Source organism: Osmia bicornis, chromosome 9, assembly GCF_907164935.1.
Source record: "Osmia bicornis bicornis chromosome 9, iOsmBic2.1, whole genome shotgun sequence".
Classification (NCBI taxonomy): Eukaryota; Metazoa; Arthropoda; class Insecta; order Hymenoptera; family Megachilidae; genus Osmia; species Osmia bicornis.
In genome coordinates, this window is record NC_060224.1 from 3,998,847 (window position 1) to 4,025,865 (window position 27,019).

The following is a 27,019-nucleotide window of genomic DNA, read 5'->3' on the forward strand; positions in this document are numbered from 1 at the left end:
TAAAATATATAGATCATTTTATTTAAAACGAAAGAGTACAGAAATGATGATAGAATGTGCTGAGATAAATATTAGAATATTTAATTCAGTGAATACAATTTACCAAGATCAATTACAATGTAAATAACATCTAGTTATATTTCTATACGAACAAATCTTTTTAAACATTAGACACTTAATCCTTTAAATTGTTTAATATTACATGTGAGTTCTATTAGTGTGTATATAACATTATTTAATGTCTATCATCATAATACTTCTTACAAATGTTTAGTATCAATTTAAAAATCATAATTATTCATTTTTTCTCATTTGATTAATATTCTCTGCCGAGACTCCTTTTTGATCATTGCCATCCCAAGGTTTCTCAACATCATTTCGAACATCGATCAGCAAACTTTGCCTGCACAATTTCGAAATCGTATTCATATTCCCCTCCTCTATATCTTTACTACGTATGAATTTCGTGAACTTCAGTTTATTAACAATCTTTGCAAATGGCCCTAAAGGTTCTTGCTGTTTCACAATCGATCTTGGAAGAGACTCGCAACCACGATTGGTCTCTGTGAGTCGTACAAAGGTATCAGGATCCACATTGATCATTCCAACACTGGCAGATTTTATCCTGTCAGGCCTAGAAACGACCGAATTATCTGATAAATTATTTTTAAACAAATCCATTTTATCCTCTTCTTTTGACTTACTCGATACTTCTTCTACCTTTGAAATACCATTGGTGTCCAACAATTTTTCATTTTCCTCTGGTTGTTTCTCCAAAATATCCTCGTAACGATGAACAGAATTTTTTAGAAAATCATGATCCTTGAATGATCGAGGTTCCATCACGGAATGACATAATGGACCCCCTCGACGAGACAGGAAATCCTCCTTCGCCCGACGTATCCTCAAAAAGTGTGATTCGATGGATGATTCCTCGGATATTGTATTCGTTCTACCGTCTCTTCTTGCCACCGCATTAGATAAAATGTTTAATTTGTGAATAAGATCCGAAGACTGTGGATCGAATTTCGAAGAACCTTCGCTTTTTAAACTGGAAGAACTAATAGCAGAAATGGTTTCTTGATCAGGCGTTGCTTGCACTAATGCACTTACTCTTTGATTCTTTTTTTCAACAGATTCTTTCAATTCATAATTTTTCTCTGTTATTTCAATAGATGAATTCTTCTCTTTTAAAATTTTAGTTTGAGACGCGGTTGATGATTTTCTTTTACTCTCCACTGATTTGCATTCAATATTTTCTTCTTTATCACTTTCTTTTATTTTCAATTCTCTATCTTTCGAAGATGGACGAAGAGGCCAAGGTAAAGAAAGAGACATTCTTAATAACACATCTTGTCTGTTCACTTTTGGAGAGGCTGATCTGGATTTACTTTTACTTTTCATTGAAAATAAATGATCTTCTTCGAGACTCTCTTTTCTGCTAGCTGAATGCTCCTCCAATTTTCGGAATGGAGAAAATATTATGCGTTTTGTTTTGATGAAAACGTTTCTACTTGGAGAAATTCTTTTTTTAGAGCTTCCTTCCTGGCTGATTGGAAGTTCACGATCGGTGCTCGATCGATTACGATCTTCTATAGAATTTTCAATTTCAGAATTTTCTGCAGATGGTTTTGAGCTTTTAGATTTATCCATGCATCCTGTACTGGCTGTTGGTACGACTATTTTATTTAAGGTTTCTTCGTTTATGATTATCCTTTCGAAACAACGCTCTTCGCGAGAGGGTGCAACTGTGCAAGGCGTTGTTCTGATGGTTGGTTCTAGATATTCACCACCGCAAGGGTTCGAAGAACGTAACACTACAGAAGTGAAGACATTTTCGAAATTATGATACTGCTGTTCCCTTATTTCATTCGACGTTACAGCTGGTGGAATTCTTTTCGTGCAATTTGTTCTACTTTGGTCTTCCTGATCTGGATTTTTGCAGTTTTGCAAGTTTGATTTCATTTTGAAAAGATCTTGATAGATGTGACGATTGTGTATTTCCTCTCTGATCACACCGTAATTTTTTTCGTGATCGTTGAAACGTTCATCGTCTCGGTTTATACGGCGGAGACCCATTTCAGATAGGGGAAACTTGGCTTCATCTAAAACTGATTATATTTTTTGACAAGAAAGAATCTTTCTTTTCTAATAAAAATATAAAATCTAATTTACAAAAGTTACCTAATTTACATTTGTTCGATGATTCCAATAAAGCATTCGCATACTCTTCGTTGTAATTCGGCTGGACATCCGTTGAGGAACAGCAACGACGGTTGATGGGACTCAGATCAATTTCCTCATACTCGTTGTCGCATTTCATCTTAGCCTCGGCTGTGTCCTTTCCGTTATCGCTGCTTGGGTCATTTTCAGCCCCACGGACGTCATCGTCATGCTGGTGCTTCTTGTCGCTCGATAAGTCCTGGTTGTACCGACAGGTCGCTAATTGTGATTGCGCTATGGTAAAACTTACTTTTGAAGAAAATGCATTTTCCGTTGTTGCTTTCTTCTTGTCCGTGTTTCGGTGGGAAATCGAGTCGAATATTCTCAAAGGTCGAAAGCAAAAGAAATAACATTCAAAGTGGTAATTAATCTTTTATGTCTAATTAATGGTAACTAATCGTAAGTGGAATGTCTACATAATTCGTTTCGATTGTGGTAAGAAAAAAAAATAGTAAAATAAAATGATATCTACGATCGTCAAGTAGTAAATTACAACAATGCGATACGAAATTTTACAAAATCTACCATCATCTCTTTTATGCTCGCAGCAAAATGATTTCCGAGATTCCTTCCGTGTCCGGTCTCGTTTTCGTCTGCTTCTGAAATCAAATATAAAGAATGTTTTTTTTTATTTAACTCTTAGCTACTAAAGGTTTATATAATATTTTAAAATAGCAAATATATGCGATGAGAAATTAAAACTGATAATTCAAAAGAAAAATAATATTATATATTCATACACTTCTATAATTTTAAATTTACCTTCAAGCCCATATTTCTTCGCAGTTGAAGTTCCATTATCTCCATCGAATGGTACACTTGAAATTTCTTCCCTGAAAACATACAAATCTGCAAAAGTATAGTTAGTTCTTTAAAACACATTGCATTCTTTTCCTGTACCTCTCACATTTGGTGCGATTCCTTTCAACCATTCCTTTTGACTCCTTCGCAATTTTATATTTTTGATCCAGTTCCATGGAATAAATCGAACTGTCTGATTTCATGGAGTCTTTATCTAAATCTCGATCAAACTTTTCATCATTATCCCCTATACAATGCTTCTTTCCATTCAATGATTCTGTGATGGACGATCTCTCTGAATCTACATTATCCTTGCTATTCCAAATTTTTGTTGACTCAGAATGATCTGTACTCAAACTATCTTCACTCGAGAAACTCTTCCTTCGACTCCACTTTTTCGACTCCCAATGCTTTCGATCTTCATTTTCCTCAATTTCAATTAAAAACATCGGAGATGGTTCGTGACTAGAAGTAACTGTCCCAAGTGGTACAGCGATGCTAGTCGTTTCACTCGCTGCAACGGAATATACAGGAGTCTGATGGGGTTGAACCCTTTCCAAAGGACTCGCAGTTTCCTCTATGACGTCCTCTATGTCGACGATCATTGCTTCCGGTTCAGAATCGTCCATAACGATGTCCTCGGTTATATCTTCCGTTCTTCTTCGCGAATCGACTGAAAATCAAAGCGAAAAGTCGGTTATTGGTTGATAAATTGATTATTGAAACGATATACTTACTAGATGCTGGTAAATTATCAATACATTTATTATCCTTCGATCTACTTCCAGCATGACCAAATGTCTGTAAACTGGTCGAACGACGTATGAAAAATTCATCCTGTACAGTTTCTTCTATCACGCTACCAGCAGATTTCGATCTTTTTAGAGCATTGACTTTGAATAGCGATGGTTCATCGTTTCCAGCTTCTAAAAATAATTTTAATTTTAATAAATATGTTGGAATTTTTTTTTTAATGAATTTTTGACAGGTACTTGTCGTAGGCTGTGTAACAGTCGACGTTTCATTAGTCGTGTTCCTAGCATATGGATCGTAAGCAGGTCCAAGAAGACGAAAAGTTGAGGACGTGGGTGATATTCCACGATACCTTTCCCAATCATACAATTTCCTCGTGAATTCTCGCGAAATACCTTCGAATCTATATGATCCTACAGATGTTCGAATTAAAACTTCATTGGTATCGTTTATGTTTTGCGCTCCTTCGTACGGCCTTAAAAGAAAAATAAGAAAATTTTTGAATTTTTTAAATTTCCTTTAAAATTTACATTCACCTTACAATATACCATACCTTACTTCTCCGTCGAAGCATTCGTCCAATCGTCGAGCATCGCTTTCCCTTCGTCCTTTTCCAATACCACTATCAAAGAGAGAGACAACCCTTTCCAGAGCTAGAAACTCGCTTTCGTCAATTCCAGAAGAAATTCCAAGTCTATTAGATTTCGATTGCGTGGCTTGTTTCGCGTCACGATTACTCGCGTCGTTCATTCTCTTCCAAATTTCCATTTTTCGAACAAAATCTTCACCGAGGTGCGATTTACCATCCCCATTTTCTTCACAGCTACCACGTGACCCTGCCATTTCTTTATTTCTGTATTCAGATTTCGATGGAGATCTCCAAAGTTGCCAATCGGTCAAACGACGACGATTGATCCTTTGTTGCTCGAACGGAGCACTTCCTCGTCGTTCCTTTTTCGTGCGTTTCCAGTCCTGAAGTTTCTTTCGGAACTCTGGCGCCAATCTCTCTTCGGACGGTAAGACTTCCCGAGGATTCAAATAATTAGAGGATACTTCGCGAGAGTCTTTCGTGGCAATGCGAGGAGATGTGTTTTTTAAACGCTCCCATTCGATTAGTTTTCGGTGGAATTCTGCTCCCAGTTTCTCTCGAAGAGCTCGGTAATCTCGACGAGTCTCGGCTTGAGCATTTAACGGGCTTTTCCGGAGCTCTTCCGTACTGTTGCTATAGCCATAAGCCAATGGTGCTTCTAATCCTAATAGATACAAAAGAATTAATTAAATCGATGTTGATCAATACGAATATTATAATATGTTTTGTATTTAGTTGCCTTATACATTGTATTAGGCCAAAGATTTATTTTTATTAAGTTAAATTTTCATGAAAATTTATTTCAATGATTAAATAAATGACTTTGCCATTTTTCCTGGAAATGCCTACTATGCTCGGTACTGTACACACATTTAACGATAAGTACTACGGTTGTCAAACTTCTTTTGTCCCGATGTAAATCAATAAGCCGATGTAAATCAATAACCCGATTATTTTGTATTTAAAGTCATGAATTTGGCATGTTGAGAGCAAAATTTATCGTTCCTGTCATTCGTGAAATTCACACCGATATTTCGAAATTTTCCTCGCGTAACAGTGGATGTGATAGCAAAGTATCACGCAAAAAGGCACAATCGGCAGTATTATCGAAGTGTAAAGAATATGCCGAGAAACTTGCTCAGTGTCCAAAACCAGCTGGTACATGTGCGCGTTGTAAATGGCAGTTTTCGCAGTCTACACCGGAAGTAATAAATCCATTTGCAATACTTTCTCCTCTGAGTTATCCAAAAAGATTCATTTACGAACCGACAACTTTTCCTTTCAATTTTTCAGTGTGAGGTGACAAGCGTTGTCGATAATTACGGAAAGGTCCAGCAAAATTTGACGAATCAGGCAAAATCAATTCTAGCTGACTTTCAAAAAGAATCATCATCCATACTGACAAATCTTAAGAAAAACATAGAAATATCCAAAAATAATGAAGAGAAACGATTAGATGGATTTTCTCATGACATCAAAAAGAGAATTCAGAAATTATTGGTTCTCGATCCACCGTTCGGTTCTTGCAAACGAAAGTCAGCAATGCTTCTCCATCATCAAACTCGACAAGCTTTTAACAATTTACAATGCGACGTTTTACCACGAATTAATCGAATACAAAATATTATCGATAATTTAGAACGTGATATGCTAATTTCCATCGATCGTGCCAAGTCTTTGGCACTTTCCTGTCGAAAGTGCAAAAGTTCCGAGGCATTAGAGAAATGCATCGAAGAGAATGGAAAGTATGCGGAAAAAATTCTGGAGAAAACGTCGGAGGGTGTGCGGTTTGGTTTAAACAAAATCGATAAGGTGCAACGCGAAATTCTGGATTATCATAAAGCGACGATGGCAAATCTCATGAAAGCTTATCATAAAAAGAACAAGGCGTTATTGGAACATTTGGATAATTGTATTTTTGAGGCCACAAATAAAAGAAAACGATAAGAATTTGATATACCGTCTTGAAGGATCATTTGTCTGGAAACGACTCTGATGAGATTTGGTGGAACACTCAGGGTTGAATTCGTCAAGAATGCTCGTCTGACTTTATTCCATTTCGAGTTTTGCCTCTGAGTTTTTGATGTTAGCACTGTGGATTCTTCGTTGGCTGATTGCTGCATAGAAAAATGAATAGAATAAAGGTTTGACTTCATTTCGAGTTAGTAATATTAATATTAACCTGTCGTTTAAAATCTTTGTTGATAGAAAATTCCCGATGCATTTTCCTATGCTGCGGAGAATTTCCACCGGAAGTATGTGCACTGGAGGGAAGTGGCGAGCTTGAATCTGGTGAGGACAAACTCCTCATTTCTTCCTCGTGCGAAGGTATTGTAATCGTTAAGGTTGGAGTGAATCTTTTCGAAGATAAATCCGTATCCCTTTCATCCATTCTGTTCATGGAATGCATCGTATAATTCTTCTCGGATGTTACACGAATCAATGGTTTTCCCTGATAAACAAATTTTATATGTTTTAAATGTTTATAATTGAGTGATCTCAATTTTTGTATTTACCATATTTATGAGGCTATGATCTTCAGCATTAGTGGTGACGATCTCTTCATCAAGGGATTGACTTCTCTGACTCGTACACTCTACCTTTTTCTCATTTTTTATTTTCAAAGATTGACATCCCAAATGATTTGAAATATTCTTCTGTAAATCTGAAAATCAATTACCATTATAGAAGTTCCTATACAGTTTCGTTTTCTATAATGAAAAGATATCTTCGTTGTTGAATTTGAAATAGAAAATTATAGAAGACGTATCCTGAAATTTTCCAGACAAACTACACGTTCTATTAGTAGAAAGAAGAAAAAATGCTGTATAAACATAGGTCAATAAATGCTTCAATAAAAAAGTTATAAAAAGAATAGGAAAAAAATAACTGATCTCCCCCTCGGTATAGTGAAACTCAAGAATGAATCATGATATTTATCTAATCTATTTATGCGAGTTAGGTTTATTGCCCAAAATTGCGGAAGATGATCTATGTTGCTTTTATTAGTACCGGTAACTATCGTTTTTGTTGTACAATTTCGCACCGACATGCCTCGATTATTTTTGGACAAAGATATACATAAACATTTCTGTTCTGTGTTACTTCTGTGCTTGAAATTTTGAAACTATTGTTAAACAATAGCAATATCACTTAGAAACCTTGAAAATTTTATAGTGGAAAATTTTGAATTTTATAGTGGAAATGTAAATGAATTTGGAACTTTGCGTCTTCTATAATTTTCTATAAGAACACAATGTAACGAAGGGTTAAATCATTATTCCCAAACAAGGATAAAACATAAAAATCTCGTACAATCGTAAGATCCTTCATTCGACGAGGAGGCAGACGAGGTTCTCCCAAAAGGCGTTCCTCCATCGCAAGCTTCGTTTCCATAGGAAAAAACAGGGGTACTATTCGAATCCCCAGTTTCAGCATCCAAACTCCTATGATACTTATTCGTCGGCGTCATAGGCGCCACGGTATCCATTGCTTCCAAATCATTAGTACAAGCCCTTTCCCACTTGAAAGCAGCTTTAACTCTAGTCCATTTCGAGACCTTAGGCGCGCTCCCGGAAACTTCATCCACCGAAGTTTGTTTCTCGACGTCAATTTTACTTCTCGTTGGTCTCGACGAAGACCTAATATACCGTCTCTGAAACGACGGATCCCTGCAATTTGACAGCATAGCGTCTAAAAGCGATTCAGCGAAGCCAGTGTCCTCGTCGCAGACATCGTTCATGTTATCTTTATCCCTCGCAAAGGCGTTTTCCAATCTGCGGTCGACGTTTCGAAGCACTTTTAATTTCTCCAAGTTTCTTACTCTTTTGAAGAACTTCGAACTCCGGCTTCTTAGTTCAAGAATTTGCTCGGTGATAGCGTAAAGTCGATCCAAATGCTCGAACGCGTCGTCCAAGCAGAGATTCGAAATAGCCATGGTGGAGGTGGCGGAATTCCTCGAGGGGCATTCCGACGTTTGACTTTCGAGAGGCGGTGTGCCAAAGTCCGTCAAGTACTCGATTATGTCCTCGTCTTCGTCGAGGCTACGAGGCCGCGTCGTTTCCGCTTGATTCCGTGGACTTTGCGAGCACCAAGGGCTCGCCCATGGGTCCGGTGGAGGTAGAGGTAACTGTCTCTCCTCCACTTTGTCTCTCGCTCTTGGTACCGCCCTTTGTTCGCGGTTGCGACCGATTTTCTTCTCGATCTTTGGATCATCGACATTGTCAGCCATTTGGCGTTGCAATGAAACGCTTTCACATGTATCGGATATACCTTTTGTTTAATTAATCTAAATTTAGAATGCTTCAATCCATAGACTCTCGATCACTTTCTCATTAGGCACAAAGCTCTATTATTAATTCGATGATGAAAAATTTATATCTTCATTGTTATGGCAAACTACGAACAGCACTGATTATTATAACATTTATTACACTTTTTACCACTGATTCACCTGAACACATACGATTAATTAAGATAGTTTTTTTTAAATTTAATTTATTAACGATATCGGGACATTGGCGGATCTTACGTGGAGTAGTTGGAAGGTTCTCGGTGGGAATGCATTTTTTACGTTTGGCGGCGTCAAGAGAGTCGCGGAAGAAGCGGTCCGAAATCGCAGCAGCGTCGTCGCGTGATTATTTTCGGTAGCGAGCATTCGGCATTCGTATTTACAACGAATACAAGGGCGTTATTCGTGATCCACCGCGAGAGCATGCGCGAGCGTACTCACCAGTGGAAGAGGATGGTCTTCCTGTTCTCGTCGAAAATAGACGTCGAGAAGACTTCGTGCTACCCTCTCAAATGGCCGCTCTTCTTATGTGTCTGCACCGCTAAATATTGATACGATTATCTTTCAACCGCACGATTTTTATTATTTCGACCGAATTCTAAGGAACCGTCTGTGTTCGCTTGAAATACAACGATAGCTGTTTGCAGGAATGATAGGAACTTTGTCTTTTTCTAATTTTACATCACAGTTGGTTTAAATAGGCTCGACTAAAATAACTACTGTACGCGAGTCTGGTATGACTTTTCATTGATGATGTTTACTTACTGACGCGCCGATGTTAACACTTACATGTTTGAGTTACTGTGTAGATTCCGAATGATCTTTTTTCTTTTTAGTTGTAACAACACTTTTCGAATGGTGGTTTTCTTAAGCATGATACTGTTTTATTATTTTTGGATTCGTGGAAAGGAGGAATGAAATTTCTTCGAGAAATCGGTATTCGGTTCGATGGATTCAGACTAGGATTATCCGCCCAGAGATATTTATAATTTATTCGGGTTATTTAAGATTATGTTAGAAATGAAAATGTAAACAGGCTATTCCTGCATCGGTAACCGGGTTAGGTCAGGCATTTGCAATCCAACAACCGCTACACCTGTAATCGTTAAATTAATCTCGGTACATCGAGAAATCATCTTGAAGCTTAAATCAGGGATTTCATTTACTTACTCAGTAGCATTCCTGATACGAAGAAGATACTGTGGAAACAGTGTACGTTTAAAAAGAGTTTTGTAAAAAAGTCGAGAAAATGTGGGAGTATTCTTGTAAATCCGATAGCAGTACCTCTAAAAGAAAATGAAATTAAAGAAAATTTTAATTTTGTTGTGAGAAAAAAAATTAATGACCGACCTTATACCAGTAAAATAATTCTCCAATATTAATATTGTGGTTGATGTATTGCAAATGGCATACGTTGCTAGAGTAGTCATTGAAAGAACGAGTTGCATTACATGGTGAACTGTAAATACTAAAGCAAGACATGTTGCAGCTCCTATTAATCCCGAAAATACTGAAAATACAGTAAAAATGATGTAGTATAATGTAAAATGAAAAAAGCAGTAACATGAAGAGCTGAAGAGGTCACCGGTGACCAGCATTGCAAATTAGATGGATTCAAATAATTTAAAGAAAATGGAATATTTACCAAGAAATATTTTTCTGCCGACACTGTCGATTCCAATTACCAGTAAAATCTCCGCTAGTATGTAGCTCAAAGATAGATACAAAAGAAGTTCGAAACGATCGATATTTATTTCCTGACAATTGTGTAAAAATCCCATTACCATATTCTGTATATCGATAGTACAATTATTTTCTTTGGATTTATCCAAATTTTCCATTCCTTCGAGTAATTGAGTTTTCCATAGTGCGAACCAAGCGAGTCTAATTATTGAAGTTATACATAATTTAATGTACATCATCTATAATTTACATTAGTTATTACCCAGGAAATTGCAGACAACTAATAATAATTGCCAATATGGTAATACGTGCGAATGGTGTTTCAAATATATTTCCAACACGTTTATACGTCTTCAGACAAAATATCTCTATTGTTTTAAAAATACCATTCTTCTCAATCTCGTTCCATTCATCTGATCGCACACAATTATCGAAATTGCTTGACTAAAATAATAAAATCTTGTGAAATAAAACGGGACATTTTGTATAAAATTAACAACGAAGAATTATTAATATAAAATTGTCGTACTGGATAAGTATTAGCATGTTTCGATGTATTAATTGCGTACATCTGTTGAAGTATTGCGAGTGTTTCTTCCTGACGTTGACGATAAAGCATGTATCTGGGACTTGCTGGTAATAAACTAACTGCACATGCCATGATTAAATTCGGCACACCACCTATTCCAGCAAGTATCCGCCAAGAATTTGGTCGAAACTTGTTATCTTGAAAGTGTAGGATGGAAGGCATAAGCAACCATGAAAATCCTATTTACAATTATGATAAAATATTTAAAAAATATTTAGAACTTTATGATTTTCAATGTGAATATTCTATAATACAAATTCACGTAATTATTTACTACTAATTACTTCGAATAGTTTGAAACTTATATGCGAGATATAAGTTTATAATGTTTACCCAAAGCTGCTATGTAACCAATGATTCCAAATATGTCCAAGACAGCTAAGGAGGAGCCTCGTTGTTTCATGGGCAAAAGTTCAATTAAATAGACTTTTAAAACCACATCGTTACCGGCTAATCTAAATACATTGATGTTACATGTTTGTTTCAATAATTTTCTTTTTAATATTAATTAGCATTTTGTAAATAGAAAGCCGGTGGAACTTACCCTGTTCCAAGCACGAATAGCGATAAGTTTATTAAGAAAGGAGCTTGTGCAAAGGATAAGGTAATCGTAGAACAAAATATAACGATTAAAGTTAGAGAAATTGATCTTTTCCGTCCATATGCATCAATTATTGCTCCAAATAGAAAGGCTCCTATAACCATACCTAGATCATACATTTTATTTCAATAAAAGAAACAGAGGATGTATATTGGTATTGAAACAGAGAACATATACACTACCAAAGGTTAATACAGCATGTACAGCAATTGCTTGACCTGTAGGTAAACTTAAATCACATGCCAAAAGTGGAACCACAACTAGGATAATTGAAAGCACACAAGCTTCTGCGAATTTACACATGCCACATATTCCAATGATGGAATAATGACAGATTCCCCATCCTGGAATAATAATGAAATTCTCGTTTTCTTTTTCAATTGAAGAAACACTTATGACATTAATTTGATTAAAAGCTGTTAACCTGTTTTATCTATAATAGTTTCACAATCATTAGTCATCTTGTATTGTAAAATGTAACAAATATTGTCTTATATTATTAGTACACCATATCATTTGCACATTATACAAATTTGTTCGTTTTACATACAAATTGAACTTCCCAAATTTTCCAAATTAAATCGATATTAAAAAGCGTTCGATGATCGATAATAATTTTCATAGATAACCCCATTGAATACAAGACATAGATATCAAAATACGATATATTTAAACGAATAGAAGTACACAAGAGATACAAAAGACACTTATTTATTTTAAGAAATAAAAACTGATATTCAGTACATTATTCATTGTGGAATAACCACGGATTCTTTTTTGAAACAAAAAAAAAATGTAACAGAAGACATAAGTCGTCTTTCTAAAATATGAATATCTTTATTAATTTATTGATCCTTAAAGTACTCTTTTGAGCCATTAACATCAGGCTTCATGGTTTTCTTTCCTGGTTTCCAGCCAGCTGGACATACTTCTCCATGTTTATCTGTGTATTGGAATGCTTGAACCAAGCGCAATGTTTCGTCAACAGATCTGTAATTAAATAAGTTTATTATAGCAATAGAATATCATTACGGATTATACGAAAAATAGATTTCATACTGTATCTTACCTGCCGACCGGCAAATCATTAATTGTAACCTGACGCAAGTGTTGTTTATCATCTATGATAAAAAGACCACGGAATGGAACTCCGGTTTCTTCATCAAGCACACCATAATCACGTGCTATCTTAGCACTTTTATCAGCAAGAAGAGGAATGTTCATTTCACCAAGGCCACCCTGTTTACGTGGGGTATTTACCCATGCCAAGTGGCTGAAGTGAGAGTCAGTAGATGCTGCAATCAGTTTGCATCCAATTTGCTCGAATTCATGAGCGCGATCGGAAAAGGCAATGATTTCAGTTGGGCAAACAAATGTGCTGAAACACAGATTATTCTTTATTATTACACAATATACTGGTAAATAAAAAATTAACTAACATGATAACAAATTTAAGTACTCACAAGTCCAATGGGTAGAAGAAAAGAACAACATATTTTCCTTTATAGTCAGAAAGAGAGATGTCTTTAAATTGTCCATTGACAACTGCAGTACCACGGAAAGCCGGAGCTGGTTTCTGGATAGCTGGAACTGGCATAGTTACCTCTTATACCTAAAATATAAAAAGAAAGTTAACAGGATGCTGCTATTTTATTGACATTACAAATAAATATGAAGTTTCTAGTTTTCAGGTATTATACATACTAAGCCATAATCAAAATTTTGTAATCACATTTACATAAAATACTGTACAAACAAGATCATTTCCTCATAGTATATATTGCACTTTATTAAACAATAAAAAAAAATGATAAGATAAAATAAAAGGTTAAAGTATCAAAGTGGAGTGACAAAAAGAAGCTAATACTATGGTAAGCTTAAATGACCTTACAGTAACTTCATTTAAGATCTTGATTGTAACTGTACTTATTTATTACATATTAGAGTAGTAATGATAATACAGAATCATTTATACATTAAAAAGACTCAAGGTCAATTATGCCCTACCATACTTTTATGTATTATACATGGGTACAGTCAATTACAACCTTACAATGAAAATCAGTGATAGGCTACATATATTTTTTCTATCACTGGATTGTTCATATTACTTAAGTTACTGTTAACAAAAACAATCTTAATTACTATATTCCAGCTTATCCTACTTACTTTCTTACTTATCAATGTTACATAAAGTGTAATACTATTATCACAGTACTAAAATGTACAGTATTTCGCAAAATATTATTTCAAAAATACTTTTTTACTGTTATATATATGTAAAACTAACATAGGCAAATTATTTTAGAAATTATTTATTTTACGAATTATTTATAATAATTGAACTTCGGTATATGTATACATAGTTTCGTTCATAATAAATAACGCTATTTAATCTGTAAATAATTAAATATGCCGGCATGTATGATGCATAAAGGAATGAATGCGGCAATAATTGTGGAACAATCAAAGGTTGGTATATAGTTACATTCAAGGCCAGTTCAAAACTGCAAAAAGTACGAAAAGTACGTTATTTAATAGAACAATTCCAACTATACCATGTATAAATGAAATAACATGATTCGAATAATAATTTATTTACAGCATGACTAAAATTTTATATCAATCATGCTGACTATACAAAAGCATAATAAATGTAAATAAGTTAGCAACATGTTTCGCCGGAATAAAATTTGTCGTTAATTAGTGGATATACATATGTAAGGCAAATCAATTAGTACAGTTTTAAATGCTTTACAATGTGTGCAATTTCATATTCCGTGATGCAATCTTATATACCTGACATCAATAGATTGGTCTCTGATACAGTGGCGTCGCAATTTAAGTTTGCGTGTATAACTTATCTATGATCAAGCATTCTAAGCATTCGAGAACATTCCATAAAGAGTCTATTCCAAGCAATAGAACATAGCTCATATGGGAAATATTTTCAATTATGTAACGTTAATTCACATTGAATGAAATAACGAATAAAACTGTTCCATTTTTTGGGCTTAGGCTTACATTTTTGGAATTCAACAGTTATATTTGAAAATTTAGAAACAAGTGAGAAATTACGTTGCAAGTTTTTTAAAAATTAATGTAAAGTAATAATGATATTTTGAGATACAATGGTTATATGAAAATAATACCTTTTCTTTGTAGCAAAAAGTCTACTTTACAGTTCACTGTAACGTCCTAGGTGCTCGTCGACTCACAAAGAAATATGCGACCGGTAACCGGTTTCAATGAAATATACCTGGTATTTAATAATTGCAAATGAAGAGCTTTATTTGCGCCATCTATAGATCTATGCTGCCCTCTATTTTCAAGTAACTTTGCCAATGACTGTTCATTTCATTTTTGCTCATATTCATTAGTTTAAATCATTGATATATTTATTTTATGATTTTAAGAAAAAAATAATATATGTCTATATTGTTTTTTTCAATTATTACCTTCAACAAGCCTCTATTTTCTCGTTATTTTGAGAATTACCACTAGTTACCAATCTTACCAACATACCATGGGCATAAGAATAAATCTCTAGGTCCACATAACACCAGTTCGATTTTGCGAAATGTAACTGCAAAGAAGTAGTATTGTGTTATTTTCTAAAACTGATGTCAGAAATGAAGTAGTTTTTATAGAAAATTGTAGAAATAAAGAGAACAACGTGTTACTAATATCTTCATTTATATAGTTTTATTCAAATAAAGATAACATCGACCGAGAACTGATAAAGAGGTTTCATGATTTTAGTATAGGTTGTGCTAGAAACATGACTTACATATTTACACCGATATGAAAGTATTTCAAAACTTCCAATTACAAAGTTTAATGAATGTAACACGTGAGTTAAATTAGTATACTTAATTCTAAGTATTGCAATCGTAATCGTACATGTTTAGTCAGCACAATTATCTACTAAAATTAAAATGAAATTTATTCATACATAATTTTATTTGTATATATATATGTGTCATATTTAATTTAAACGAGTCATACAAAACTGTTCCAGAAACAATTGAACTACAAAAAATCATTTATATAAAAACTTTGGTATAAAGAGGGGATGTTATATAAGTTTTTTTATGGTTAGTCATACAAAAATGATTTCAAGGTTATCTTACAATTAGAGATTATTCAAGATCACAGAAAATTATCATTGAGTGGTTTGGGTCTATAGCTAACATATTTTGTAACTCCAGAGTTAAAAAGATTAAGTAATCTTAATCTTAATCTAAACTTATCATCACACTATATAGTTTTAATATAGTTGGCCCTTCGTATCTGCGGTATTACAAACGCGGTTAAATGAAACAGTATAAAGATTATCCTATGCAACCGAGCTAAAATATAATTCTAAAACTATAAATGATAGAAAAAAATGTCATTAAGTAAAATGAAACGGTTTCAAATAAAGCATCACATGATGCATGTACCGATACCGGAAGTAGAAGCGTTCCGAAGGTTTCAAGGTCAATTTAATTTTTAAAATGGAATTTCATATTTTTATAATCGCCAATCAATGCATCTTGTTAATCTCTACAAAACAATATTAGGGTACTTGCATCGAAAATTGATTAGTTCAAAAGTTATCTTAGGGAGAGACCACTAGGCTCTCCCTATCTCTCCCTAAGATATCTTTTGAACTAATCAATTTTCGACCCAAACGCCTTAACACTTTTTTGTAGAGAATTAAAATACGCTTCCATTGATATATAACAAAGTACATAATGAATTATTATTATATTTTGTATATAATCAAATTTTGTTTCGCGAGTAACAAATACATCGTACACACCGTTTATACATGAGTAATTTGTCTTTAATAACAACAATTTATATAAATAATACATCTGTGTTTTAAACTACAACGCCAAAATGAATAATACAATGATATCTGTATTTCACCTTTAAATATTAAAATGCTAAATAAGACATAATTTCAGTAGATAAATACTTTGAAAGTACTTTCTATCGTGTTTCCTTTTTATTCATATGTATATTTGGCACTTATCATGTAAGAATTGTAAATTGCATTAAATTTAATACATATCAAATTAAAAGAGTTCCGTCGACGAATACTTAAAATTTAATAATTCATCGAGATCCGGTTTGCTCTTACACGTTTCTATTAATTTTATACTGTTCTAAGAAAATGAAAAAAACTTTCTGCATCATTAGAATGGCTGAGATAATTCAGTATGTGGTGGTACGAGGAGACCTATTAAAGACAATGGGATGGCCCATAGGCGCTGTTATAGCTCAAGCATGTCATGCGTGCACAGCTGTTACTCATCTTTTTTATAATGACAATTACACTCAAGCCTATCTTGCTGATTTAGATCGTATGCACAAAGTTGTTCTCGAAGTAAGTGTACCCAGGAATGGTATAATATTATAACTATTGGACGTGAATTCAAAATGTATTTATCGTGCACAATTTTCTCTGTGTGTATGTGTGTGTATATGATACAATTTTTAAGATAGCGAAGGAGTATGGTGACATTTATAATATGTTCATACATGAATATATTTTTATACACATATCGATATTAGATTCCAGATGAGACTGCTTTAAATGAATTACGTTCGAAATTAACAAATGAGGAGATTGATCATAAGCTCTGGATCGAACAACCTGAAAACATTCCAACGTGTTTGGCAACGAAACCTTATCCCAAGGAAAAAATACAACCATATTTTAAGAAATATAAGTTGCTCAAACTCGTAGCAAAATGAAGCTTTCAACGTACATTCTCGTTTTGTATTGTATACGAATTACAATAAAAAAATGAATCATTTATTTAAAACGTTTCGGTATAATGTTTCTGGTTGAAATTTAACTAGTATTATTTTTCACCTTGTAGAAAAAGAAGTCACCATCCTAGCAACAATATCCTACAACATAATAGAAAGTAGTACCTACGTTCGTTCAATCGTTAAGAAATAAATTAATCTTTTGCTTTTTCAAACTTGCTCTTTATTTTCAGAATATCTTCTTTCGTTTCTTATATAAGTAATTCTAACTCGGGATTTACTATACGCCAATATGAAAACCATAGATATACATGTACTTATAATTTATTTTACAATACCTAATAGTATTGACAATGTGTACACATTACTCCTTTGCTTTACAGTTGATTTTATCGCTAATCTAGATGAAAATTATATAAAGATATGCATTGTTAAATGATATTTGTATAAAAATTGCTTTTCCTTTTTGCCACTATGCAAAAATGTGCACTTTATTGGGTGTGCCGTAGGCAACAAAATTACACAGGTACGCTTAATGGCATCGTGCACATAAGTAACAAATTTCAACTGTTCTTTGTAATAATCATCTAACTTTCCGATGGAAAATGATTTTGCAAAAATTGAACTTTCTCAATGCGATGCGATTTAAATTAAATTAAAAAAAAGAAATCTTAAAAACATAGTGATGTGCAGTAAAATTCGTAATTAATAGAAGAATATATAATACATAATATTATAATTGTGCTTAAATGTATTTGGGTTGCGCCTTAGCAAACGAAAAAGGAATAAAATAAATAAAACTCAGAAGGGTAACGTTACTTGAAATTTCTATGGATATACGTTGAAGGTAACGATACTTCTGAAATTAAAATTAACAACTTTTCGTCATCGATTTCATTTACATACTAACTGTATTACGATGATCGATATCTCAATCCTTACTGCGTTATTTATTACATAACTTACATAAATATCATAAAGAATTCATTCGTCATTTTGAAAATTAACACGTGTTCGTAGCTAATGAATAATAATAAATGAATAATTTATTTATTTTTTTCTCCACAACTATCATCGTATTACGTTGTGCAAATGATACTTTGATACTGATGTTCTTTTATATTGACATTTTATATTGACATTTATGTTTGCATTACAGACGAGACGTCAGTAAAATTATATTGATGTTCTATCCGCGTTCGCAGTAATAAGCTCTAAATATTTATGTACACGCACTATTTGCGGACGCTAAACACTGTAAGTACACTTATTTACAACACTCGATGGCAAGATGATCGTTTTTGGCATAGACGCTTCGTATATGCCAAGGGAAAGAAAAAAAAATATATATATACGTAAAAAAAATATATATATTTCTTTTTCTTAAATAACTCGGTATTTTCTTTTTTTTTTCTTTTTATTTTTCACGTCAAAATTTAGATGAGCCGTGTTTTCACGATGGAGTATACACAGAGGTCCTTGAAAATATGCGCTATCTTCCTTAATATATTTGTATCACTGCCCTTCTTCTTCTCGTTCTTCTTCCAGCCAATCGTGAAGTATATTTCTTCTTCTCTGAAAACATCAAGAAACAATCCTGTTGTACATAATGTAAAGGAATAGTTTTCGAAGTTCGAAGCAAGTGTGAAAGATTCGTTCACGTTCAAAAGACGAAAGATCGGTCGATATTTTGAAACATAGAAGTACAAGTGCTTATTCGTTTAACACAAATTCATATTCGTTTATGCATTTCAATGATTACTGGCTAATTACAATCGTAAGATACCTTGTCGTGCTTGAAAATAAAGCGAATGGATTTGTAAGCAATTGGTCATTATCATTTCGTAGATAGACAGCCAAGAGTATTATCACTAATAACTTATTAGTATAGATTATAATAATCAAAAGAATTGTATACAGGTTTGGTAATTAACAATATGAAAGTAGTATCATTAATTTCTTCAAATTCTTCATAGGTAAATTTTGCATTGTTCTACGTTTTAAAATAAAATAGATTACTTGTATAAAAGCGGAAGTAAGAATAAACGTAGTCATAAACATTCAAGCTTTGATTAACATAAGGCATATAGGTAAAAATGGAGTTAGAAAGGAAGGAAAGTTGCAGAACTAAAAAGCTTCTCATCAAAATAAATATACTTTGTTACTTAGAAGCGTGTAGTTTCGCTGATATTATCCATGCAAACAACGTTAGTATAACTACGGGATTTGCAATTACCAGGACCACGTTAGTTTGGGAGAGCAAGGTGAGACGAATGATGAGGGCGATGGCAGTGGTGGTTTTGGTGGTTGTAGTGGTGATGGTAGTGGTAGTAGTGGTAGTAGTTGTTGGTAGTGATTAGGGCAGCGCACAATGAGCATTATTGCTCGGCTAGATTTCCGTTCGGGTCCGTATACTCCTCGTATTCCTCTTCCGGTTCCTCATAATCCGTTTCTGCTGGTTCGGGACCGTCGACTGCTGGTATTGAGGTGCTAGTGATGTCCTGCTAAGCATAATTGATAATCCAAGCGTTCGTTGCACCTAACTCAATTTCTTTCTTTTATCTATTTAAATAATCACATTTATCCCCATTTATTTTCCTCTGATAAAAATAAATATCGTATAATGATTAGTAATAACCCACGATTAGTTATCATTATTTCTTATTACTAACCCAGAAGATTTTTATGTTTCAGGAATGTTAAAACACCAAAAGATGGGAGGAGGGAGAAGATAATACGTTACACCCTCTTCTGTTATGTTAATTAAAAATTGATCGAGAAACGAAATACCTGAGGTGGTCTCCATCCGCATCCTGCTAGCGGAAGTCCATCGGACCCTAATGGACAGGGAGCATCCAGGCCTGGTACACCCTGATCTCCTTTGTCACCCTTGTCGCCTTTCCTACCGCGTTTCCCTTGCGGTCCCTGTATTCATATACGAAAATGCTTCAGCATGTAGAAATATCATACAACCATATAATATTCGCGAACGTGCAAAAAAGGCCAGGCACAAGAAAGACTCTCTTTATGCATTATATAATACTCAATTAATTGTGCAGAATACGCAATTGAGCATTAACGTCCAACAAAAGGCGTCAAGGGATTTTCTGTACTTTGAATAACTCGAATTGTCCTTTTCTTTTTCCTCAAGTATCGCGTGGGAAATAATTGGATTGCTGCTACAATTTCAGAAAATTTATGGAATATTTTTAGTACACGCTGGTGGCAGCATACGTGGTATTTCTCTTTCAGCACGAAGATATAAGAAGGGAGAAATGCAAATTTGGGTTTTAGTTTGCATGCGTGATGCAGAAACACACGTATCAAGTTATCCTTTCGAATCGGTTGATAATTTCGCATCGATTAATTGAAAATTAATATTACTGATCGGGAACGTATGGTAAACTGTTTCTCGAGTGTTCTTCATACTTGTTAAACAGGGAGACTTCCGCTGATTTAGTGGTATTAAATTTAATGTTAATTTTTAGCAATAACATAGCAATAATAATATAAGTTGTATTTATGATAATGATAGTGATGAAAACGCCAATGATAATGGTAACACGTTAAAATGTGAATTAATATATAATAATGACGAATATTTTTGTGTTAGGGATAGTATTAGCTCTGGAATACGGAAATTTTCACCAATTAGACAATTACATCGTACAATAAATTAATTCGCTCTTCGAACTACAATTTCCTTGCCCAATTAGTTAAAACTGATAGTCGAATTACGTCAATACTCACAGATTCGCCTTTAGCACCTTTCTCCCCTTGCGGTCCCTGGAATTGGTACGTCAAAGAATTTATTTGTTAAGTGACAGTCGTGCCTCTCAATTTCTATTTTTTTCTACGTTTACGTAGGTATTGTTGAAAGAACTTTGATTATAGAACATTTTTTAGACGAAAGTTACTTTCAATGGCATGACATGTGACTACGATCACGAATTTGTGGACCAGTAAAAGAAGCAATTTTCTGCTGGATTAGCCCCTTTTACTTGGCCACATTTCGCGTTTCTATTAAATGATTAGTTTACGTTCTCCTCGGAGAATCTAAAGATCAAAACGGAGAGGATTCTGCGCTTCTCCCTCTGTTTAACATTAACGTTCACTGCTTTGATCGAATGTTAGTAGCACGGAATGGATAAATAAAAGCATCTATTTTCATTGTCAATCCATTGAAGAAAATAGTTAAGGAGATTAAATTATTTCTATGTTCATAAGAGAGAGTTATTGAAAATATTTATCAAGAGTTTGATATTGACTTTGGTACTTTGAGAGAAGTGTATCAAAAGAAAAGATTTTATTTTAAAGAGGTATAATAGATACTTTTAATTTTTGTAATTATAAAAAGGATTCAATTTAAACTTCCTTTCGCTATTTATAAAATAAGGAATTTACCTCTTTAAAACAAAGATTATCTTGAAATTATCTCTGATCATTTCTCCTATTATCAGAAACAACGAGACAAAGTATTCATAATAAATGAAATATCTCATGCTTGTTTTGCAACAATCTGAACCATAAGAGACCGCAATTATTTTTATCTAATCTGAATCAAATATTTCAATTAAGATATAGTTAAATATAAACTATATTTTCATACAAACATGCTGAATCAAAGTGTACTCTCATTAGAATGTATTGAACGTGTACGAATGCCGAAATGTGTTAAAAGAAAAAACACTATCAAAGTAGTTTTCAACGATATTTAAAAGAACAATAAAAAAGAGCTCATGCTAAATATCTTTGATGTAAAGAGGGAGAAAGGCGCAAAACGTAATTCCAGCCCCTTCTTTTCGTGCAAAGGAAGTAAAGAGACGAATTTTTTTGGGGGTAGTCCCCGGGGTAGATCAGGCAGATGTATCATCGTTACCCCGGGCTGGTTAGACTGTGTCGCAGTCACACCGAGGGGCGAGCGATAATCGAATGCCACTGTACCTCCGCGCCAGGAATTCCATCGGTACCCTGGGGACAAACAGAATGTGTCGTTGGTGTCTCGACGACAGTGTAATCGAGTTTCAGCCGGATGAAATATCGTTCTGAACGTTTAACCATTGCTGTGATACCAGCTGAACATCGAATTGCGAAAGCACTTTGTGAATATGCCAGAAACTGCTTCGATGCTATGTAGAATTCATTGATCTAATCATTAGCCTGCAATCAGTATTCACTAAGTGTACAAATAAATTCCCGCCACGATCGCGTTTAAATATTTCATCCAGCTATTTTTATAGTATTTTTATACTAAATTAGCTACTCTATTATTGACACTTCGAATCTTAAGCATTTGATTCCTCAGCAAAATATCGAGATTAAGCCAAGTTTGGTGTAAGTTAGAATTTTGCACCGTTAGGTAGTTCGGAATGTTAATGACACGAAATGAGTTCTGTGTACTCTGCACACAGAGTGGTCTGGTAATTTCCCTCATTAAGACCCGATTGAAAATGTTTAGTTTGCTGAGGAATTAGTTTACCTAAAGTTTATCTAAAAACAATTTTTGAAATGAACTAAATCAAATAATCTAAAAAAGAAAAATAAATAATTTATTTTCAAAAAAATAGCTTGACTTTGTAGAATATAATAGAATAATTAATCAGAAAAATACTTACAGGTAGTCCCGGGTCCCCTCTTTCACCCTTCGTGCCAGGTTCACCTTGCGCACCCTGTAAGTATTAAGAAACTTAACGAACACTATGCTCTATACCTCATCTAATTAAACAATACCGTTAACATTGCAACCAGCTTAATCTACGCCAGAATGACGAAATCGTAGCGTGGAGCGTAGAAATCGAGGATCCGAAAATCATAAATATAATGTATGGTTAAACGGGTCACCCCGAGGATTGCTCACCTTCATGCCGTCTAATCCTGGTGGCCCCTGAAAGGCAGAGGAAACCTTGTCAGATTCATTGAAGTCACCTGATGATTAATCTAGTATGTCGATTTAGGTGTAATTTATTAAATAAGGAACTATAGTATGTATTAGACGCCCTTTGCGTCCTTGTTCAAACCAACCTTGTACCTTGCCAAGCTCTATTAAACCCTTTCTTGAATTTTATACGAATTAATAATGCATCTTGGTAAATGGAAAATTTTGTTACAATAATTTTAAATTTCTAATTCTATAATAAATATTAATTTGGCAACGAGTGTCAAACTTTAATAGTAGAGTCTTTACAAGTGATAAATAATTTTTCATTCAAACAGACTGAAGTTAATTTTTTTTATCAATTATTCTTTGAGAGCTAGACAAGGATACAATTGATGGTCATTAGGCAAAGGAGAAGACAGAGAAGGAGCTCAATTAAGAATGAGAAAAGAAAGAAAATCCGCGGTACTCATGTTAACGTATGAATCAAAACTTATAAACAATTGAACAATAATAACGTGGCGTAACGATCCAACAATAACCGTCTTGGTTGCAGCAAATTAACACGTGTTAATTTTTGTGTGTCTCTGATGATCGTGTCACGATCAATCTTTATGCAGACTCACGAACAGAAGAAAGAATAGAACGAAAGATAGATAAGAATAAAGTGGTGATGATGGTTAAGAAATGATCGTCGGATCGCAGCCGTAACAAAATGCAAAGCGGTAGTTTCACTACGAGGTGTGTGATAAGAAGCGTTAAAAATTTTGTAAGGGCATCGTATAGAAGCAAAGGACACAGGCACATGCACATTCTGTTTATTAATTGGGACAAATGTAAAACAAAATTGTTAGAGTTCAAGTATTTCATATACGCAAAAAACACGTCGTCGTATTCTTCTCTATAATTCTTTGTTCTCTTTTCTTTTTCTCTCTTGTTAATTACCAAGGCGCGCCGTTTTACAATCAATACACACATACGCACGCACGGAGTTCTATGCATTTTCCTTTTTTCTTTTTTTTTTTTTTAAATGCTCGTTTTATATCATGCATGTATATATATATATGTGTATACACACCCACCCACCCACGTATGTATACATATATACCATACATACGCGTACAGAAATTATACAACACGCATACACGTGACGATCGGTTATCATTTTCCCCCCCCCGCCCCCCCCCACCCCCCTAACCCGGTTAATTTACGTTACGTGCACCAATGATAAACGCATATCCACACGTATACCGTATGCGTTTCACTCGCATTGCCATCGTTCAAGATTTCACGATACGAGTGTGTTTCACGCTCTTGTTTTTTGCTTTTTTTACTCAATTAAAAACTACTCGCACTCGTCTATATTTTTCGATTAGGGGCGTACACAGGATAATTTAGGGGTGCTATCGCGATCTCTGCACGAGACAGACCAGATATATTGTTAACACCGTTGTTAGGGCATCGTTATCGTATTCTACACTGTACAGCTTCGTGATTATTCTTCCCCTCGTACGTTCAATCGTACGCAAGTGAACACCTTGCACGTTGCGGGGTGACTAGGCTCGCAAATAAGGATATTCGTAAGTACTGTTACGGGTAGTTTAGGGTTCTTTTGGTTAAGGGGCTGTGCGAAGGAAGAAATGTTTCATCAGGTGCCTTATTTGTTTATGTTCTTTAGATGTAGGAGGGGAGGTTCTAAGTTAGGCTCTTTCTAGACTTTCCTTTGGTTTTTAAGTTTAGGGTCATAGGGGTGTTTAAAATGATGGATGTTGATATGAACAAATAAGGCACCTGGTGTAACACTTCTTTCTTTATACTTCCCTTTAACCAAAAGAATGGCAATACCGTAATTTAGGCCTCGATTTCTTGTATCTAGTTATCTATTTCTGTTTCTTATCTAAAATTCAATTTTCCTCGTATTACCATAACTTATTCGTTCAATATTTTTCAAATCGTACTTGATCGATAATTATCTTTCACGAAATCTATCATTAAAAATCATGGTTAATAGTTACGAAGTGAAGAAACTATAATTAGCGTAAACTTGATGAGTCTAAAAAATAAATTACATTATTTAAGAAATAAATATCGTAACAAAAATAAGATTTCGATGTGATTCGCGATTTATATAAATTTAGGCGTTTCATTTTTTTTTTTTTTTTAACTACCAATCGCGATGTTTTAATTATAGAGTTATGCGAGATTTTTAGTGTAAATAATGCTCGTTACGGTATTCGGTAAAGCGTAATAACGAATACCAAGCGGGGAGCGTACAGAAATGAATCAATCGCAGAGTGATACTTTGCATTTTCACCAGGTACGAAAATTTGTCGATTACAGCGGCTGTTAAGTGTTCACGTTATATCACAAAAGCATCTGATTTGTCCTTTCACTTCGTATACATTTCCTTTGTTAATTGAAATACACTGCATAATTATCTCATCATAAACGCGTAACGGCAATTCCGCCAAATGGTCGCGGTCAATTGCCTTTAACTTTGTCGGTACATACTCTTTGTCGTCACTTTTATACGTCTTGCTTCCGAGAGAACCGTTTGATCTGCCTATGTCGAAACATTATACGGAAATACACGGGGGAGTAAAACGGAAGAGAGAAAGGAATTATGATAAATGCTTCGATTATTATTACGTGCAACGAATGCTGCAAGCCAGCTCCCGGTTTAAGTACGAAGCAGCCGTTAACTGAGGCGGAAAATAATTCAAAGGAATAAAAGATACGTGAAACGAATTAATTAAACAACGAACAAGTAGAAACACGATACTATAATGAAAAAGATACTCGAACAAATTCGTTCAATTAACATTTCGTCATTTGTGTATAGTCTTTTCAATCTATCGACTCGTAAGAATGTTTTAAGGCAAAATTTCCTTTTGTACCGCGTCATTTCTATACGCTATTTCGTTATTTCAATTAACAGTTTCTCTTTAGTGTATTATAGGTATACGAATAGCATAGGTAGACACATAGAGCACGTTAAAAGGACGGATGTTAGTGCGATCATCCGCTAAATGTTACGATTGGGTAAAATAAAAATGTACAGCACCGACGTAATGCTCGTTTGCATCGAGGAAAAAAAAAATGTAGAAGAAGCATCAGAATGAATTCGAGATATCTGTGATATCTATGGAAGACGCTTTGTTTCTCCCCGACACGTCACTCTCGTCACACATGAAACGAAATCAAAGGATCGTCGTATTCCATTTTTCAACACTTTTTCTCTATTATTTCCACACGAATGCACCCACGTATATATAGTACAAGTCACCTTTAATACCACCACACAGGTTTAAGACACAATTTCCTTGTTTTGCTCGAATTAATTACGGTCTCCTTTAGCGTCGTCTAATTAACGCCCGCAATCTTCGTAACGGACGGTCCTTCTGGCTCTCCCTAATCGTCGTTCATCGATGAAATATTGTTAGTAGCTTCCCTGATCGATACCGATTGATGGAGCTATTAAATCCGTCAATTCGATACACGGAGAGCGGACGCGGGCCGAAATAACCGGCTTTCATAATTATTCGCCAACATTCATTCTTACAATTACGCCTTATACGCTAACGATATGATCTCGTACGCTGAAAACTTCCGGCAACTTTGTTAATCCATATCAAGAGATCCTTTCGAGGTGTGTTCGAAATATCGTTGTCTATCGAGTCGCTTCTTCTAGGATCATTTCAGAGGTATAGCGTGTCTTGGAGCGACGAACACGGTCGTCTATGTACAGGAAACGATACGGTAGACAACATTAATCGAGTGGTAAATAAGGATCTCGTTGAGGATATTACGAAGAAGTACGACGTCAATTGATTACACTGGTCGTTAGT

The 27,019-nt window shown here is 34.5% G+C and overlaps 5 protein-coding genes across 22 annotated transcripts in view; 1 reads left to right on the forward strand and 4 right to left on the reverse strand.

The window, feature by feature from the left end:
- On the reverse strand, positions 1-9,583 carry LOC114879012. 6 transcript variants are annotated; one of them, XM_046286979.1, is made up of 12 exons: positions 9,447-9,583; positions 7,682-9,198; positions 6,883-7,031; positions 6,549-6,818; positions 6,327-6,483; positions 4,331-5,030; positions 3,762-4,252; positions 3,124-3,697; positions 2,986-3,056; positions 2,749-2,822; positions 2,185-2,506; positions 1-2,111 (listed from the first exon to the last, which is right to left on the reverse strand). In XM_046286979.1, exons 2-12 carry the CDS (start codon positions 8,595-8,597, stop codon positions 295-297), a joined length of 5,541 nt encoding a protein of 1,846 aa, XP_046142935.1. In that variant the 5' UTR covers positions 8,598-9,198; positions 9,447-9,583; the 3' UTR covers positions 1-294. The 6 variants fall into 6 exon arrangements, with proteins under 6 accessions (XP_046142935.1, XP_029049305.2, XP_029049304.2 ...); XM_029193472.2 differs by lacking the exon at positions 9,447-9,583 and having other exon boundaries at positions 3,762-3,950; positions 4,017-4,252; positions 7,682-8,981; XM_029193475.2 differs by lacking the exon at positions 9,447-9,583 and having other exon boundaries at positions 536-634; positions 705-2,111; positions 7,682-8,984.
- Positions 9,584-9,694: 111 nt separating this feature from the next.
- Positions 9,695-12,041, reverse strand: LOC114879016 (probable plastidic glucose transporter 2). The gene is made up of 10 exons (XM_046287163.1): positions 12,037-12,041; positions 11,713-11,954; positions 11,474-11,636; positions 11,263-11,384; positions 10,820-11,108; positions 10,603-10,779; positions 10,303-10,541; positions 10,008-10,167; positions 9,828-9,943; positions 9,695-9,753 (listed from the first exon to the last, which is right to left on the reverse strand). The coding sequence occupies exons 1-10, from the start codon at positions 12,039-12,041 to the stop codon at positions 9,695-9,697; spliced, it is 1,572 nt and encodes a 523-aa protein (XP_046143119.1).
- A 136-nt stretch (positions 12,042-12,177) lies between these two features.
- Positions 12,178-14,798, reverse strand: LOC114879015 (peroxiredoxin 1). Its single transcript, XM_029193479.2, has 4 exons — positions 14,683-14,798; positions 12,994-13,142; positions 12,600-12,908; positions 12,178-12,520 (listed from the first exon to the last, which is right to left on the reverse strand). The coding sequence occupies exons 2-4, from the start codon at positions 13,125-13,127 to the stop codon at positions 12,376-12,378; spliced, it is 588 nt and encodes a 195-aa protein (XP_029049312.1). The 5' UTR covers positions 13,128-13,142; positions 14,683-14,798; the 3' UTR covers positions 12,178-12,375.
- Positions 14,799-15,092: 294 nt separating this feature from the next.
- Positions 15,093-17,349, forward strand: LOC114879019 (putative peptidyl-tRNA hydrolase PTRHD1). Its single transcript, XM_029193487.2, has 3 exons — positions 15,093-15,383; positions 16,721-16,907; positions 17,096-17,349. Exons 2-3 carry the CDS (start codon positions 16,722-16,724, stop codon positions 17,276-17,278), a joined length of 369 nt encoding a protein of 122 aa, XP_029049320.1. The 5' UTR covers positions 15,093-15,383; position 16,721; the 3' UTR covers positions 17,279-17,349.
- Positions 17,350-17,604: 255 nt separating this feature from the next.
- LOC114879017 (collagen alpha chain CG42342) overlaps positions 17,605-27,019 on the reverse strand; it is a 95,890-nt gene continuing 86,475 nt past the window's right edge. For 8 of the 13 annotated variants that reach the window (XM_046286960.1, XM_046286963.1, XM_046286967.1 and 5 more), the window contains 7 exons: positions 23,154-23,180; positions 22,912-22,965; positions 22,241-22,267; positions 21,047-21,082; positions 20,087-20,221; positions 19,533-19,800; positions 17,605-18,871 (listed from right to left, as the gene is read on the reverse strand). In XM_046286960.1, coding sequence (XP_046142916.1) covers positions 19,675-19,800; positions 20,087-20,221; positions 21,047-21,082; positions 22,241-22,267; positions 22,912-22,965; positions 23,154-23,180 — 405 coding nt within the window. In that variant the 3' untranslated portion in view covers positions 17,605-18,871; positions 19,533-19,674. Of the gene's footprint in view, positions 18,872-19,532; positions 19,801-20,086; positions 20,222-21,046; positions 21,083-22,240; positions 22,268-22,911; positions 22,966-23,153; positions 23,181-24,374; positions 26,910-27,019 lie in introns of those variants that run through there. The other 5 variants (XM_046286961.1, XM_046286964.1, XM_029193483.2 and 2 more) reach the window with 5 other exon arrangements.